At 37.4% G+C, this 14768-nt stretch overlaps 1 protein-coding gene across 3 annotated transcripts in view; it reads left to right on the forward strand.

Moving 5' to 3' along the window:
- Window positions 1–14768, forward strand: part of LOC131072438 (probable transmembrane GTPase FZO-like, chloroplastic) — a 123968-nt gene that overhangs the window by 68378 nt on the left and 40822 nt on the right. For all 3 annotated transcript variants that reach the window (XM_058008595.2, XM_058008597.2, XM_058008596.2), the window contains exons 4-5: window positions 10999–11196; window positions 13801–13932. In XM_058008595.2, coding sequence (XP_057864578.2) covers window positions 10999–11196; window positions 13801–13932 — 330 coding nt within the window. The remainder of the gene's footprint in view (window positions 1–10998; window positions 11197–13800; window positions 13933–14768) is intronic.

The raw sequence follows: 14768 nt of genomic DNA on the forward strand, positions 1-14768 counted from the left end.
TACAAAATCTAACTCCTCCATGGAAATGCTAGGCAAGGTATCTTGCTACAAATCAATCACGTCTAATGCATCCGAGCAAGCGTCCAAAGTGTTCTCCCAATCTAGCATGAGCTTCTGCGAACTATGAACATGAATCAACAAAGAGACCAAATCATCCATCTAACTCTTCTTCAAAGAGTCCAACTGACAAAAATACATAAGTTTCATCTTGTCTCTTAATTTGGCTAAGTGTAAACCATTAGCATCACTAACATCAACACCCAATAATTCCTCAATTGAGGCAAGGATCTTCAACTGAATATCTTGAATTGATCCTTCCATCTCTTTACAACTCAGCTGGGCGTTCTCATAAGTCGATTTCTTCATGGCTAATGAACAATACCAACCACGGAAATCGTATTTGTCTCCACTGTGCACAACATTCTCCCTGATCAATGTGGACTTGGGAATCTTCTTCAAAGCTCTGAGGTGTGGAATAGTCCTTTCTTGGATAGGCCAAAATTCTTCCCAAACTCCCTTCAAATACTGAATTCTAAACATGAGCCCTGTTGTCCTATCATATGCCTGGACAAACTGAGTAAGGAAATCATCCGCTTGTTTTCTTGCACTTTCAATCCATTTCTCCACCTCTAAGAGTGTATCTCTGGTTGCCTCATAGTGTCAATGTAGTTCACGATCAACTGCAATAGGGGAAATAAGGGTGGGATTCTCACGCCTTATCCCCGTAATGTACTCTCTAAGTCTGATGTTCTCTTCTCTGCACTTCTCCTTCTCTTCAATCTCTCTATCCAATCATGCGCTGATTGCCCTAAGGTTATCACCAACCTCCTGAAATTCTTGCTCTCTTGTAGTACGACCAAGGACAACTGAAGTAATCTGGAAATCCATAGGAATAGCAATGTCCGCCGTCACACCTCTAATAGGAACAACCACCTGCGCAATTGGCATTCCTGTCTCATCTCTAGCTATGTGCAACAAGATCTCAGCTCTCTTGGGTTCTTTCTCCTTATTGCTCCTAGCTAAGTAGTCATCAATGTTATCAATAGGCTGTACCTCTATCATTTTCTTACTCTTTTCCATACTCTTCATCAGCCAATTAGGAATAGCGGCCATCTCCATACCATCATCGAGACACATATCTCGATCAAACCCTCTCAATGCCGAGATATCATCATCATCATCAGGATTGCTCCTGGTCAAATCATATACCTCATTTCCCAAACTAACTTCCAAAAGGATAGTAGGGGATCTCGAGTGATCATCATTCACATTTGGTGGAGCAGATGTCGCTGTGGCATGTAAATCCTGAATATTCTCTGGTAGTATCACTGTGTTGGAACATTGCTGGGTCTCCTTGTTCTGTTATGTCATTTCAACTTCCTTAATTGATGAGACAGTTAGAGGTGGTGAAGTAATTATAGGTGAAGGAATGACAGTCTTTTGTTTCTTCTTCTTGACCTCCTCAATCTTCTTCCCTCTGGCCTTGACTTCTCTTGGTGTGTTTTTCCTTCTCTTGGGAGCTTGACTCTCTTTATCCGCATGAATCCTGACATCACTGATAGTCCTCTAATCATTCTTGGAAGCAAATTCTTTCGGCTTCATCTTTTCATAAGTGAAGGAAACACCCATATCAACTAACTTATTCATCTGAAAATCTACCCATGCACGAGAGAAACTCAAGACCTCTCTCATCAATATCTTCAAATCTATCTCTTCTGACTTTGACCAATTAGGCAATAAGATCGCCTTCTTCATTTCATTTTCATACTGTGGATGCGTATGATCTATGTCGTCTAACACGTGATCAGGAATGAGGAAAAGTCCACACTTCCTCATGAAATCCACTAACATCCTGGACCACATTTGTCTCTTCATTGCCTGCTCGTCCATCAGGTTGGCCCAATAATCTTCTATGTCTTCCTTGTGGATGAACTTCTCTCCCCCGATCCTTCCAACTTTCTTATCTGGATCAAATCTTTCTCTTTTCTTGTATGTTGCAAATCGATAGAATGCAAGCTCCTCACTTGCAGTGCTGGCGGCTAAGGTAGACTGGCAAACCTCCAACGTCTTCTCAACTGAAATAGGGAATGTCATGCCTGTCCTGTGCTTCTCTTTCTGAATGGAATCAAACTCTAGAAGCTGTCTCACCACTTCCAACAAGATCATTTTGTCGGAAGGATACCTAGGAAGCCTGTAGGGTCAGATTGAAACCCATGAATCCTAAGGTACGTGAAAGTGGGAAACTGTATATACCACGATCCATATTTCTCTATCAGCTCCGTTGCCTCCTTGGACAACCTTCTATGGATTCCGCCTTGCAGCATCCGCGTGATGTACATTGTGAATACATCATTCACTCTCTTATAATCTTCAATTCTATACATGTTCAGCTGTGGATAGCACTCATAACTCCTGAATTGTCTTTGCCCATTCCCGACTTCACCTCTGCGTATCAATCCTTTGTATGCAACAAACCGTGCAAGCAGGTACACCAAATAGGAAGTCATGGCAAATGACTTGGACCGCTCCACATTCCTCAGCTGAAAGTCCAGATTGTCACTTATGATTCTAGACCAATTTAGTAATGTCCCTCTAGGACAATCCTAGATGAAATAGAACATCCATCCATCGTATATTGCACCCTGCGGCATCCCCATCACTCGGTTAAGTAGGAATACTAAATCACTATATTCCTCTTTGAAATATGTGCGCATGAGTGTCTTGGGAGCCTTGGAATGATGAGGCCTAGGCTCAATCATCCACTCCTTATTTACCATGGTCTTACACGATCCATCTTCTTCTTATATCGATCTTCATATTCATCTTTAGTTACACCCTTCATGTCTGCTCCACGTGGAATTCCAAACACTTCAGCAATCACATCCTCAGCAAGGCAGGCAATGATGACGCCCTTAGGAGTCTTGATCATTCAGGAGTGAGGATAATAACATCGTGCACACTTCAGGATAAGCTCACTGCATTGTATGGACTGTGGAAATCCAACAGCTTGAAAAATACCACTCTTCATAATGTTCACATACGCTGGGGAAGGAATCTGACTTCCAACTCTAAACATCCGCTGTCGCATCTGGTTTAGGTTCAGGAAATGCATGTTCATGTCCATTATCTCCTTCCATCTGGATTCTGGATAGAATCCAGTCTCAACAATCCTTTGTTGTTCTCTCCTTTCCTTAAGTCCAGACTTCGACATCGCACCTGTATGAAGCTTGAAGTTAGAACTTAGGAAAAATAATATTCTTAATAAAATTCTCGACTTCCTAATGATTTAGACTAATTAGGGTATGGAAATCAGGAAAATAATCCACACTCTGGATTAGATTTTAACAATTTAAATACAAAATGTGACCAGGTTAGAGTATGAAAACCCTCATGAAATCAACACCTCCTTATACTTAGAAATTTTGTGCAAATTTTGTGCAAAGGAGTATACCGGATCAACAATGACTAAGGAAGGATGTGAAAGGTTGTGTTTTCACACAAAATTATGTCTGAGGACACCTTCCGAAGTCAACAATGGCTGCTGACAAATCTGAAGACAACCTGCAGCTATAGAAATTAACCTCTCAAAACATGTTGCAATCATTCAAAATATGCACAAATTTGATAAAAATCAGTCTTGATGGCGAAAGCAATCAAACTCGGGAACATAGGTAGTGCTGGTAAAAGATAAGTTTTCTGAGGACAAGCAGCCAAAACGAAGTTGCAGACCTGTAATAGTTCTCCAATTGTTTGAGGGTTGACTGAAAATGATCCCTAAAATGCCTCCAAGTGTAAATCGTTGAAGTTGTGGTTGGCTGGGCAATAAAATATAAGTCTGAAAATCGATGATCAGCCAACAATGGAGGTCGAACTAGCTGTAGCAATGGCGTCAAGACTCAGATCTGAAGTAATCACAGCAAATAGGAACAATGGCAGCCACCAAACACGAAGGGGAATCCACCAAAATATGGCACCAAACCCTTGCAAACCCAAAATTGAAATTTTCCAGCTATGGAACCACCTCACACAAGTCTGAAAATGTCATCAAAGGCATTCCAATCTGCCAACTGGGGTCTGAGAACAACAAGTAAAAAATGGCGGCATCAAGGAAAATCGCCCCAAGTTGGAGAAAGAAACTCCAAACACAAAATCGCTACTTCATCAAAAAATGGCGAACTTCACCAAAAATTGTGGCATTCAATCATCAATGGCAGCTACCAAACATGTCGCCAAGCTGGAAAAAGAAATGGCAATGAGGAAAAATGGCAGCAAGAATAGTCTTCAATCAATCACTTTACTTGAACACTTCCTCCAAAATCGCCAACTATGGAGAAAATCACCCTTGCATAGACACACTTGGCAAACTCAATAATAAAATAATGTTGACTAACTCTCTATTTGAACTCACTTTCATCATCAAATCTCACCACACAAGCAATGTGGGATAAAACACTTGTTCTTATACTTGCTTGGTAGAAACCGATTTGCTTCTAGAAGGTTGAAAACATTAAATGCTTATTGCAAATCATTAATTGTTTTTTATTTATTTTAAATAATTATTGCCTTTCATTAAAAAACAATTAAATGGGGCTCACTTTATTAAAATATTTCAATTTAAAACAAAACTGGGCCAATTGGGGAAAATCGATCAAAGTAAGGATTAAAAAATCCTCACAAAAATCACTTAAAATCATAAAATATCCCCTTAGGGGAAAATTGATCCCAGGAGGGATGGAAAAATCCAGAGTTACCCGGGGACGCGTCCCCGACCTGAAAACCCTCGTCCTCGTCCCGGGGACGTTTCAGGGACTTGGGGATGGCCAGGGGACATTTCCCCCCGTCCCCAAATTGCCCTTTTTTTGAGGGGATGTCCCCGAAACGGGGGCACGCCTGCCTTAGCTCTAGGGGACGTCCGTACGTCTCGGGGACGGCTGGGGACGGCTGGGACGTCCCCAATCCGTCCCAGGGACGGCCAGACGTCCCCCATTCTAAGGCCCTTAAAAAATATTAATTTTTTTTAAAAAGTTGTATTTTTAATTTTTTATTTAAATTTTCTAATAGAGGCCCCTTATTGTTTCAAATTGTTATTAAAAATAAAAAAAATTAAAAGATAACATTAATTAAATTTTAAATTTATTAATTTAATTCATAATTTTGACAATGAAACTATATGGCAGCAGTGTAGCCTTTGGGCATTTTGACACAGAGATTAGAAAATCTCCAAACTCGGCGAGTCAATAGAAAAATAACACCCAACGCCTTTATTATAGAGTAAGTTTTTTTGGCCTTGCGGGGCGTTGCCCCTCGACCCCGCCCTGTATCGCGACAGGGAGCGCGCAAGGGGCACTGCCCCTTGACCCCACCATGGGGGCGCTGCCCCCAAACCCCCTTTGAAAAATATGGGGGGAAACTGCGTCAATAGAAGTAGGGAAAATTTAACCTCCGAGTCTATTGATATGCATATTGACAATGTGAATGAATTGAAATTCTGATTTATGAATGCATAATTACATATTGTCTATTGAGTATTAACAATGTTGTATATTCAAAATTTACATTCTAAAATGTTTTCAACTTTTCATAGTATCATACACATGCTATATCCATGTTTTATTGTTTTCATATGAATATAATGTATGTATGCATGCTTTATCCATGTTTTCATATGAACATTTAGAATTTTGAAATTTTCCTATATATTTTAAATTTTTCCTATATTTTATATAACTGTCCCCTTTGTCGTCCCCCGCCGTCTCCAAATTTGGCAAAAAAATTTGCCGTCCCGGAAACGCGTCCCGCTGTCCCCTGCCGTCCTTGTCTCGGAAACTCGGGGTAACTTTGGAAAAATCCCATTGAAAATCATCAAATGTGCATAAAATGGGGGTCTAGGGGAAAATCGATCTATGTGTGGAATGAAAATTCCACGCAAAATTACGTCATCACACAAAAATACCCCTCTGGTGGAAAAACGACCCTAGTTTGGATGAAAATCTGGACTCAAAACATTAGAAATCTCTCTCAGTGGAAAATCGACTTGAGTTAGGATTGAGAGTTTGCACAAAAATCCTCAAAACTTGTCACAAAAGACCTGGTGGAAAATCGACCCAGGTGTGGAATCAAGACAATTGTCATCCGCAATCCCATCCATACTCCCTAGTGGAAAAAAGTGGGTAGTCAGGATAAATCCTGACACTTAGTCAAAATTTAATGCATCCAGGGGAAAATTGATCCTAGTATGGATTCACAGTGGTGGAAAATCGAGGCAAGTATGGATTCCAAGGGAAATCCATGTCCAGTCTGGATTTTGAGTGGGGAAAACCATGGGTAGTTAGGAATATGAGGGGAAAAGCATTTCTAGTATGGAATTTTGACCTTTTAACCCTTAGAATATGGATTTTCATCCGGAAAATGATGATTTTTCCACTCAAAATCACTAGGAAACTTCAAAACTCAATAAAATTCAACTGGACTTACGCAAATTCATCAAAAATTGGAGCGTAACACAAGGAAATCTATCGGGATAAAGTGCGAAATCAACTTGAATGACTTCCTAGGAGCAAGAAAACAACTCCAAAAGGTCTAAAAACACCTTAGCACTTAAAATCACTGACGAGGACATTCAAAAACACGTTAACGCTGCAAAGGGTCTACACTTGGACAAAACTAGGATCGTTTAAAATCTCAACTTTCACGTGCTTGATCCTATAACTTAAAAAACCCTAAACGACACTAGGCATGATCAGAACTCCTAGACTCGAGCACAGGGAACACAAAATTGCCCACTAAGCTACCAAAACCCTAACCTAAACACGCGGAAAGCAGGAAAAGAGGGGGTCCCCGTTAGCAAATGGGGCGATGTGTGAAAAGGTCACAACATGACCCTTGGTAGTGTCTTGTAATTCTTCTTGTTTGAGAGTTTTTCAGGGCTTTAGCATGTATATGCTGAGTATGAGACTATATTGGAGCAAGTTGTAGACCATATAAAGCTATAAGAATACTGTTGATATGCTAATGGTGCACTTGGAGGGTTCAAGAAATAAAATTGGTTTGTAAAGTTGTATGAGATAGTGGCAAGTCCTTTTGCAGTATTCTCATATTGAGTTTTTCCAAGTTAATCCCTTATCTCATGAACTTTGTTTTACTGTGATCTTCAGCTCATACTTGTTTCCTTTCATGTTCACTACTTACAATTGATTTCAGTACTTAAGTAAGTTCATTTCTATTGCATTTACTAAGCAGACACTCAGATGCCAACCAACATAGCCAACCAAGATGAATTTGTGAGACAAGATTTGTGTTGGTAAATTATCCTGTGGAATACCTATGCTAATAGTGGATTAGTGAGCGATTCCTTTCAAATATAAATTTTTGTTTTTGGAGTCTGGACATACTGTTTCTCCATTTGTAAGGCATAGTCCTTCCAAGGTTCAAGTTATTTTGCTTTTAAGGGTCAATTGATTTGAATATGTTAGATATTTGTAATGTCCCCATTTTTGTGCCTTCCTAAGTATTGGTTATTTTTCAAAGGTTAGCTTATTATCAGTGGTCCCCATAGGCTAATGTGGTGATTAGGGGGGCCTTTGTGGGTGATTTAGGGTTTTTCGGCTAACCTTAGGGTTGTTTATTTCAGTACTCTCCATCTTAGAGATTCAGTTTTTTTTGATGGTTTGCCTTCCAAAGGTCTTTCAGGCTCCATTTGTACATACTATTTTAGTAAGTCTCTTTAGCATTTGGTCCCCTACTTACAATTTATAGTAAGTCATGTGGAGGTTGGAGGGTATCACGACTATTACTAGGTAGTTGGCAAAATTAATTAAATGTTCCGATATTGGCATTTATTGGAGTTATTGATTAATATTAATTTATTAAGTTTCGACTTTAATAATATTAATTAAATTAATGACTTTATATTAAGGGATCTAAGGAGTATTAGTCGCATAAGTTTTTTTAATGATTATAAAGTCATTTATTAAGCCTTTATGGTGGTGCCAACTATATTAAATGATTATTTGAGATGAAATGAAATTATAAAAGTGCATTTCATTTCCTCCAAGTCATGGATTTTCGAGAAGGTTATAAAAGGGCTCTTGAGAGCTCATTAATTCATTATTATTTTGCAAATTGATGAAGTTTTTTGGAGAGCAAGGGTTTGCTGCTAAATATTCAAGCTTATTGAGGATGAAATACCTCAGTGAGGATATTGTTTGCAGGTGTGAGAGATCACCCAAGAGCACTCAGTTGATAAACTCATTCAGAGATTATACCAGTGCATAATTGTTTCAGATTTCCAAAGTTATTCAGGGGTTTACAGAGTTGTTTGAAGGCAAATTGAAGAATTTATTGCAGATTGGAGGCCATTAATCATTTCAGTAGCCCAACCATACCTTTCTCAAGGTTGGCCATACTATTTTATGGTCCCAGCATAGGGTTTTGTGAGTTTTTTCAGATCTGATTTTGAAGGGTTTGTCAGCTGTGAAGGACGATTATAATCAGTGGTATTTTCAGGGCAGATTAATCTCTTGTTTGCAGTCCCAGCCTGGCTGTACCATACCAACTAGCTGCTGTACTTTCATTCCAGCCTGGCCATGCTGTGTAATCTGCTTATATGTAATTCGGATGGTTCTTGAGTCTTTGTAAAGTGAATTAAAATATTAGTGTTTAGAAAGGTTCTCTAGCATTTGTCTTTAAATTCCTGCAATTTATTTTGTTATATCTCAAAAATAAAAAAATAAAAAAATAAGAAAAAAACAAAAAAAAGACAAAAAATAGAAAATTAAGTATCCACAAAGGGGTGGGATATTTCAATGATTATATCCAAAAATTTGAGACTTCGCAGTTGATCACCTTGCTTAACAAGAAGGGATCTTTTCCACAGCTCTCAAACTTTATAAAAAAACTTTTTTTTATTGTATACTCTATCCCACCAACGTAGACAAGCTTGTCGGTTTCTGATTTCCACGTGGGGTCGGTTCAAGGATGCCCTCGAAGATCATTTGATGATCAAGCCAAGATATCTTTGCTTGTATCATTTCAATATAAGTGCTCGGTGTAAGAGATGAGTTATAATTGAAGCCTTAAAGCATATATACACCATTCATCATGCATTAGGTAGTCATAATGTTATTTGGTAACAGATCAAGAGATACCACTGATAATTATTTGCTATTTAGTTATCTCAAGATTATGTTCGTAGTCCTAGTATAGCAAAAAATATGGTAATCAGATTATTGGCAATGGTTAGCCTAGAGTCAAAACCATTTTTTGGCATTATCTGTTAATTCTAAATAGCAGTAATTTGATTGTGTGTGGGAACACCAATGCTTAGGCCTTTGTTTTCTACTTCGAAACAACTAATGGCACTAATTTCTTTGTTAATATGTAACCGAGTTTCTATATCCATATAAATTTACAAAATTATAGATTTAAGGGTCATGAACTTACCCTGAAATTCAAATGGTAGTCTTTTGTATGTATGCATATTGGGATTTCACATGGTTCACCACTGTTAGATCCCATTCTTTCAGGAATGATTGGGTAAGGTTTATAATAGTGGATTATTCTTTCAATAACCTCATTTTTCATGAGTAGTGATTCACAAGAAATTTCTTGCATGAACTTGATTGATTCACTTGACTCTCATGCATCAAATAATACTCATAGGGCTAAAGAGGTGGGACTGAAACTAGCAAAATGAACCTTTTCATGGCTTCAGTTGTGACTTTCTGGACTTGCACTTGGTAGCCAGGGATCCTTGAAAGGTCACCCGTTCCAGTACTATTCTAGTTTTGAATCATGCTGAACCATAGAGTATTCCCCACAATGAAAACTGCTTAACCATGAGCGTGATTTGGGGGAAACTTCCATGCTTAATTTATGTTGAGCCAGAATAATACTGGGGTGGCTGAACTCTCAGAAGTCTTGTTTATCTAGTGGAGGCCTCAGCGATTATGATTGAAACTGTGCAAAAGGTAATTTTCTAGTTTTGATCCCATGTAATGCTGTGCATGTCAAATGGAGTATTTAAGATCAAGAGAGGTGAGTTATAGTGAATTACTATGAAAAATGGGTCATTGGAAGAGCATTTAATACTTTGCATATCTAATCTCATACTGACATCTAATTACTTATAGTTATATTTACAAATTATATAACTGTAAAGATTTTACATGAGAAACAGTGTTGGATCATGACTAATATAGTTTACTTAGTTATTTACGATTGTGAGTTATGGATAATAGTGAAAAATGGTAGGAACCTGTTGGTAGTCATGATCTTGTGAGGTTAGTAATTCTTTAAAATTGAATAAGAATGATTAATCTAAGCTCACATATCGCCCTCTTTTGTATTCATTGCCTGAACAAACTTCAACACCTTGAGAATGGATTTTTTGTGTGCAGATCCAAATAATTGCATGTCCTTTGGTGATATTTTTTTTGATATTGTCCATGCACATGTCTGCAGATACTGGTAGACTTTTGAATGACCCTTATACTAATTGGAGTTGCTGGCTAGTAAATTATATTTGAATCAATTAACTTATCTATACTAGATTTTCATTTATTATAGTCCAGATTTTAATTGTTTATGACTATAACAAATGAAAATCTAGCCTTGATGTTCTCTGCCAATTAATTGATTGATTTATTAAGTTATTTTCCAACCATGCCATGATAATTTTTGTTTGGTTCCCAGCACTGTTGTCTGGTTTAGAAGAGTTTTTAATTTAAAAAAAGTTGACAACCTTATCTGAATGTCCTTTGCATGACTAGTTGGCATGGCAAAATCAAAAAGACAGAGAAACGTAAGGATGTACAATCTCACTTGGGAATAGCTTATGCATGCTCTTAGCCTTTTTTGTAATATCCTTTTAAAAAAAATATCTTTTATGCTATATGTTCTTAATTATTTATGTTGGTTGCAATATACTCTGATGTTATTATGCCATTGATACATTATATAAGATTGTGACATAGAAGTTTTTGAATTTGCTAATCACAGGGTGAATTCAATTCTGGTAAATCAACACTGATCAATGCCTTGCTAGGAAAAAGATATATGAAAGAAGGGGTGGTACCAACCACAAATGAAATATCTGTTTTGTGTTACTCCGGTGAGGGAAATGATGAGAAAGAACGATGTGAAAGACATCCAGATGGACATTTCATACGTTATCTTCCAGCTTCAATTTTAAAACAAGTTAGTGCTTTAAATGTACATTTTATATTTTTTCATATTCTTTTCCTGCAAGTACAAGGTACATATGTTTTAACTTCTGATTTCTGGACTCATAAGAGTTCTATGTTAGTAGTTTCTAACTCAGGATTTTAATTATATACGACTGCATACTTAAATATAGGGAATGAAACAGCATATTTACTAGTGTTAAAAATAAAATGACAAAAACAGGAGACACTGATATTTCCTATTATTTAGGAATTTTGCTATTGCTGTCTTTTTCAATGGTATATAATTAGTTTTTGGAGGATATAAATCTTATATTACATGAGTGAGAACACGATAATTCATTAGTTGAGCAACACAGTTACATGGAATTGTAATGAACAACCCTGCTTTGCTAACCATTTTTTTTCATTCTTCCTTTCCAAGTTCAATGACTAGGCATTTAGTTAAACAGTTTGCATTATCAATTTCATAAACACTCAGCATTCATTGGATATGCAATCATTGCATCAAACAATTGGCATGGTTTAGAGATTTCATTAACAATTCAGGAAATAGATTGAACTCACAGTACCAGCTTGTGTTAATATTGGACTGGATATTTTGACAATGCTGCCGGGCCAGATTATACAAACTGTGGCCCATGGGAATTCTGGTGTTCTGCTGCACATTCAATGAACATTAACTCTGAACCTTGCCCCAACAGCTGCTACAGGGACTGATGGTCCTAGAATATTCCCAAATAATGATCACAGACGGTTGTATATTCAATGTGGAAGTGAGGCAATGTAAGTAGAGCAAGTCCCAATGGGAGGAAGTGTTTTACACCTCAAAAACTGCCCAGAACTGTTTTGAATTGTTATACTTCAGTCTTCTAATGCTCATTGGTTCAGAGGCCCTTCCAACAATTATCATTTCAGGAAATAATACTCTTGAGATGATCTTGACATAGGTAGAGATTTAGACTTCTAAGTATTTGAGGATATTTTCTTCTGGACTGTTTGTAAAGTTCATTATTATATGTAGTTGTTGTGTGAGCCACCTTTTAGTCTTTTATTCGAGACTCTGTTGGAGTAGTCTTTTTGAGATATTGCCGTGGCAATTATCCTACTTGTGATGTTCTTGTGCCTTTATTTTTAGGAGTTGATGTAGGAGCTGAGTTTTGATCCTTAGGCTTGTAGGTGTAGTGTTTCTATGTCAGGTGTTTGAGTTAAGCCTTCTTCAAAGGATTTGCAATTGCAGCCTACATCATGAGAATTTACGGGAAGACTTCTATAGCCTTATGGGTAGTCACTACACTGGCCTAATACCTAGATCAAGAAGACCTAGGAGCTCAAGGAGGCAGAGTAGATCCCGAGGAGCCTTTGTTAGATGTGTTAGTAGGTAGGGATGTTGAGGTATTGAGAAAGGATGAAGTCAAGATGCCAAGACTTGCACAAGATGACTCTAACTCTGGCAAGAAAACCATACACACATAGCATACACATTGAAGAAGCACGATAACATACATAAGCATTGAACAACAACCAAATATGTGTTTATATTCCTTACATTAAGTTACAATTTATAGTGCAACCTTCTGATTGGCTTCCAATCTCAAACTAATTCCATCATTTGTCCTTAATATACATCTAGATTCTCATTTATATTCCAAGTAGTATTGATGCCACTAGCCTACTAATCTATCCTTCACCTATCCTAATTCTGGCATAATCTTGGCATCATCACACCCTTTTGTTAGTCTATGCATGTCTCTCCATTCACCTCAAACCCTGATCATGACATCTTTTGAGCTTCAGCCTTTGGACTTGTAGCTGAGAATCCATCCTTGAAGATGTAGCTAAGAGATCTTCTTCAATCCCTTGTTTTTAGTTCATCCTCATGTTGGCACCATAGATTTTTATGCTTACATCACCCATGTGAAGATATTACTTAGTTACCTGCCAAGCAGATCCCTCCCTTTGGCTCCTCAGTTAGATATTTGGCATCTTTGGGCAGTCTCATCCTTGTGTTTGAATCTCTCTCAATCCTTGAAATCTGTGCAATTCCCATTCATTGGCATGCCATCTAGTGCTTAAATCGTCATTTTTCTTGTGTCTATTGTGTGTCCTTATCTTCTGTGCAAATCTACTAGTGTGGCACTGCATGCCTTAGGCCTTTTCCCCCGACAGTCATGTGCATCCAAGGTTTCTTGTGCATATCTTCATGCACAGATCCTCTATACCTTGAGTATATCTCAGCAACACCTATACATTTTATGTGATGACAACCTATTCTGAAGTTTGCTGTCTAATGCTTTGCATGTGTTCCTTGATTGTTTCAGCACATGCATACATGTAAACGACGAACGCAATACCTGTTTGTATTAACACATATGTTCTAGATTGTCTCTTTCAAAATTGCAAAAACAACTGTATTGAGTTAAACATATATAAAAATATTTTTAAATTACTTCAGCAGTATAATATTTGCCCGTTTATTAATTGGTGATTACAACATATACTGAAGTGTGCAGTTTTATGATTTGTATATTTGCCTTGAATGTCTGAGCACACACTTACATTAAGTGTAATAACTGTCTGCATATGTATGGATGAATATATGTTCATGGCGAAACAGATGAGCCTTGTTGATACTCCTGGTGCAAATGTGATTCTTAAGCGACAACAACGACTTACTGAAGAGTTTTTGCCTCGAGCAGACCTGGTGCTTTTTGTAATATCAGCAGACCGACCATTGACTGAAAGTGAGGTGGGTCAAACTGTTTTCTTCCAAGTTTAATTTCAAGTAAATTTTAGTTTTGATATTGATTTTTCATGCCACTAATCTGCTTATCTTTAATCTTAATTTATGAATTTTCTTTTGTTGAAAATGTTGGTTCTCTTTCAAATTAATGTAATATAGCAATAAAATAATCCTCCTACATTATGGCCACTTCCCATGTGTTTAATCATAAGACTAGCCAATATTGAAAAGGGTTCCAAAGATAGTGTATAAGTGCCCGATATGCAGAGTGGCCCTACCTACCATGATATTGAGTTACAGAAATGATTGTGAAGAACAACACAGATTGTAATTGGTTTAGGTGGGGGTAGCTGCAGACTCAGGCATTTAATGCACCCAAAAATATGAGTAGGAAAGTAGGATGAGGAATACTGTTTATTGATAGAGTTAGAAGGTTGGAGTTCCAGAGGGAGGATGGACACCTCTATGTGTACAAAGAAGCAACCCTAACTTGGAACATTAAATTTAGTTCTTCTTTAACAAAATTAATCTTTATTATCTAGGTACTTCATGCCTTATTTTGCAAATAACTTTCTATAACATATAGGGCAAGAATCTTAAGGACCTAGGACACCTCTATTAATATGTACAAAGAAGCAACCCTAACTTGGAACATTAAATTTAGCTTTTCTTTAACAATTTTTTTTTTTTTTTTTTTCTATCTAGGTACTTAATGCCTTATTTCACAAATAGCTTTTTATAACATATAGGGCAAGAATCTTAAGGATGTAGGACTCCAACTTCACATAACAAGTATAAGGTCATGAGAAAATTAACTCATCATATTGTATTACAAATAAGGT

This window comes from Cryptomeria japonica, chromosome 8 (assembly GCF_030272615.1).
Source record: "Cryptomeria japonica chromosome 8, Sugi_1.0, whole genome shotgun sequence".
Lineage (NCBI taxonomy): Eukaryota > Viridiplantae > Streptophyta > Pinopsida > Cupressales > Cupressaceae > Cryptomeria > Cryptomeria japonica.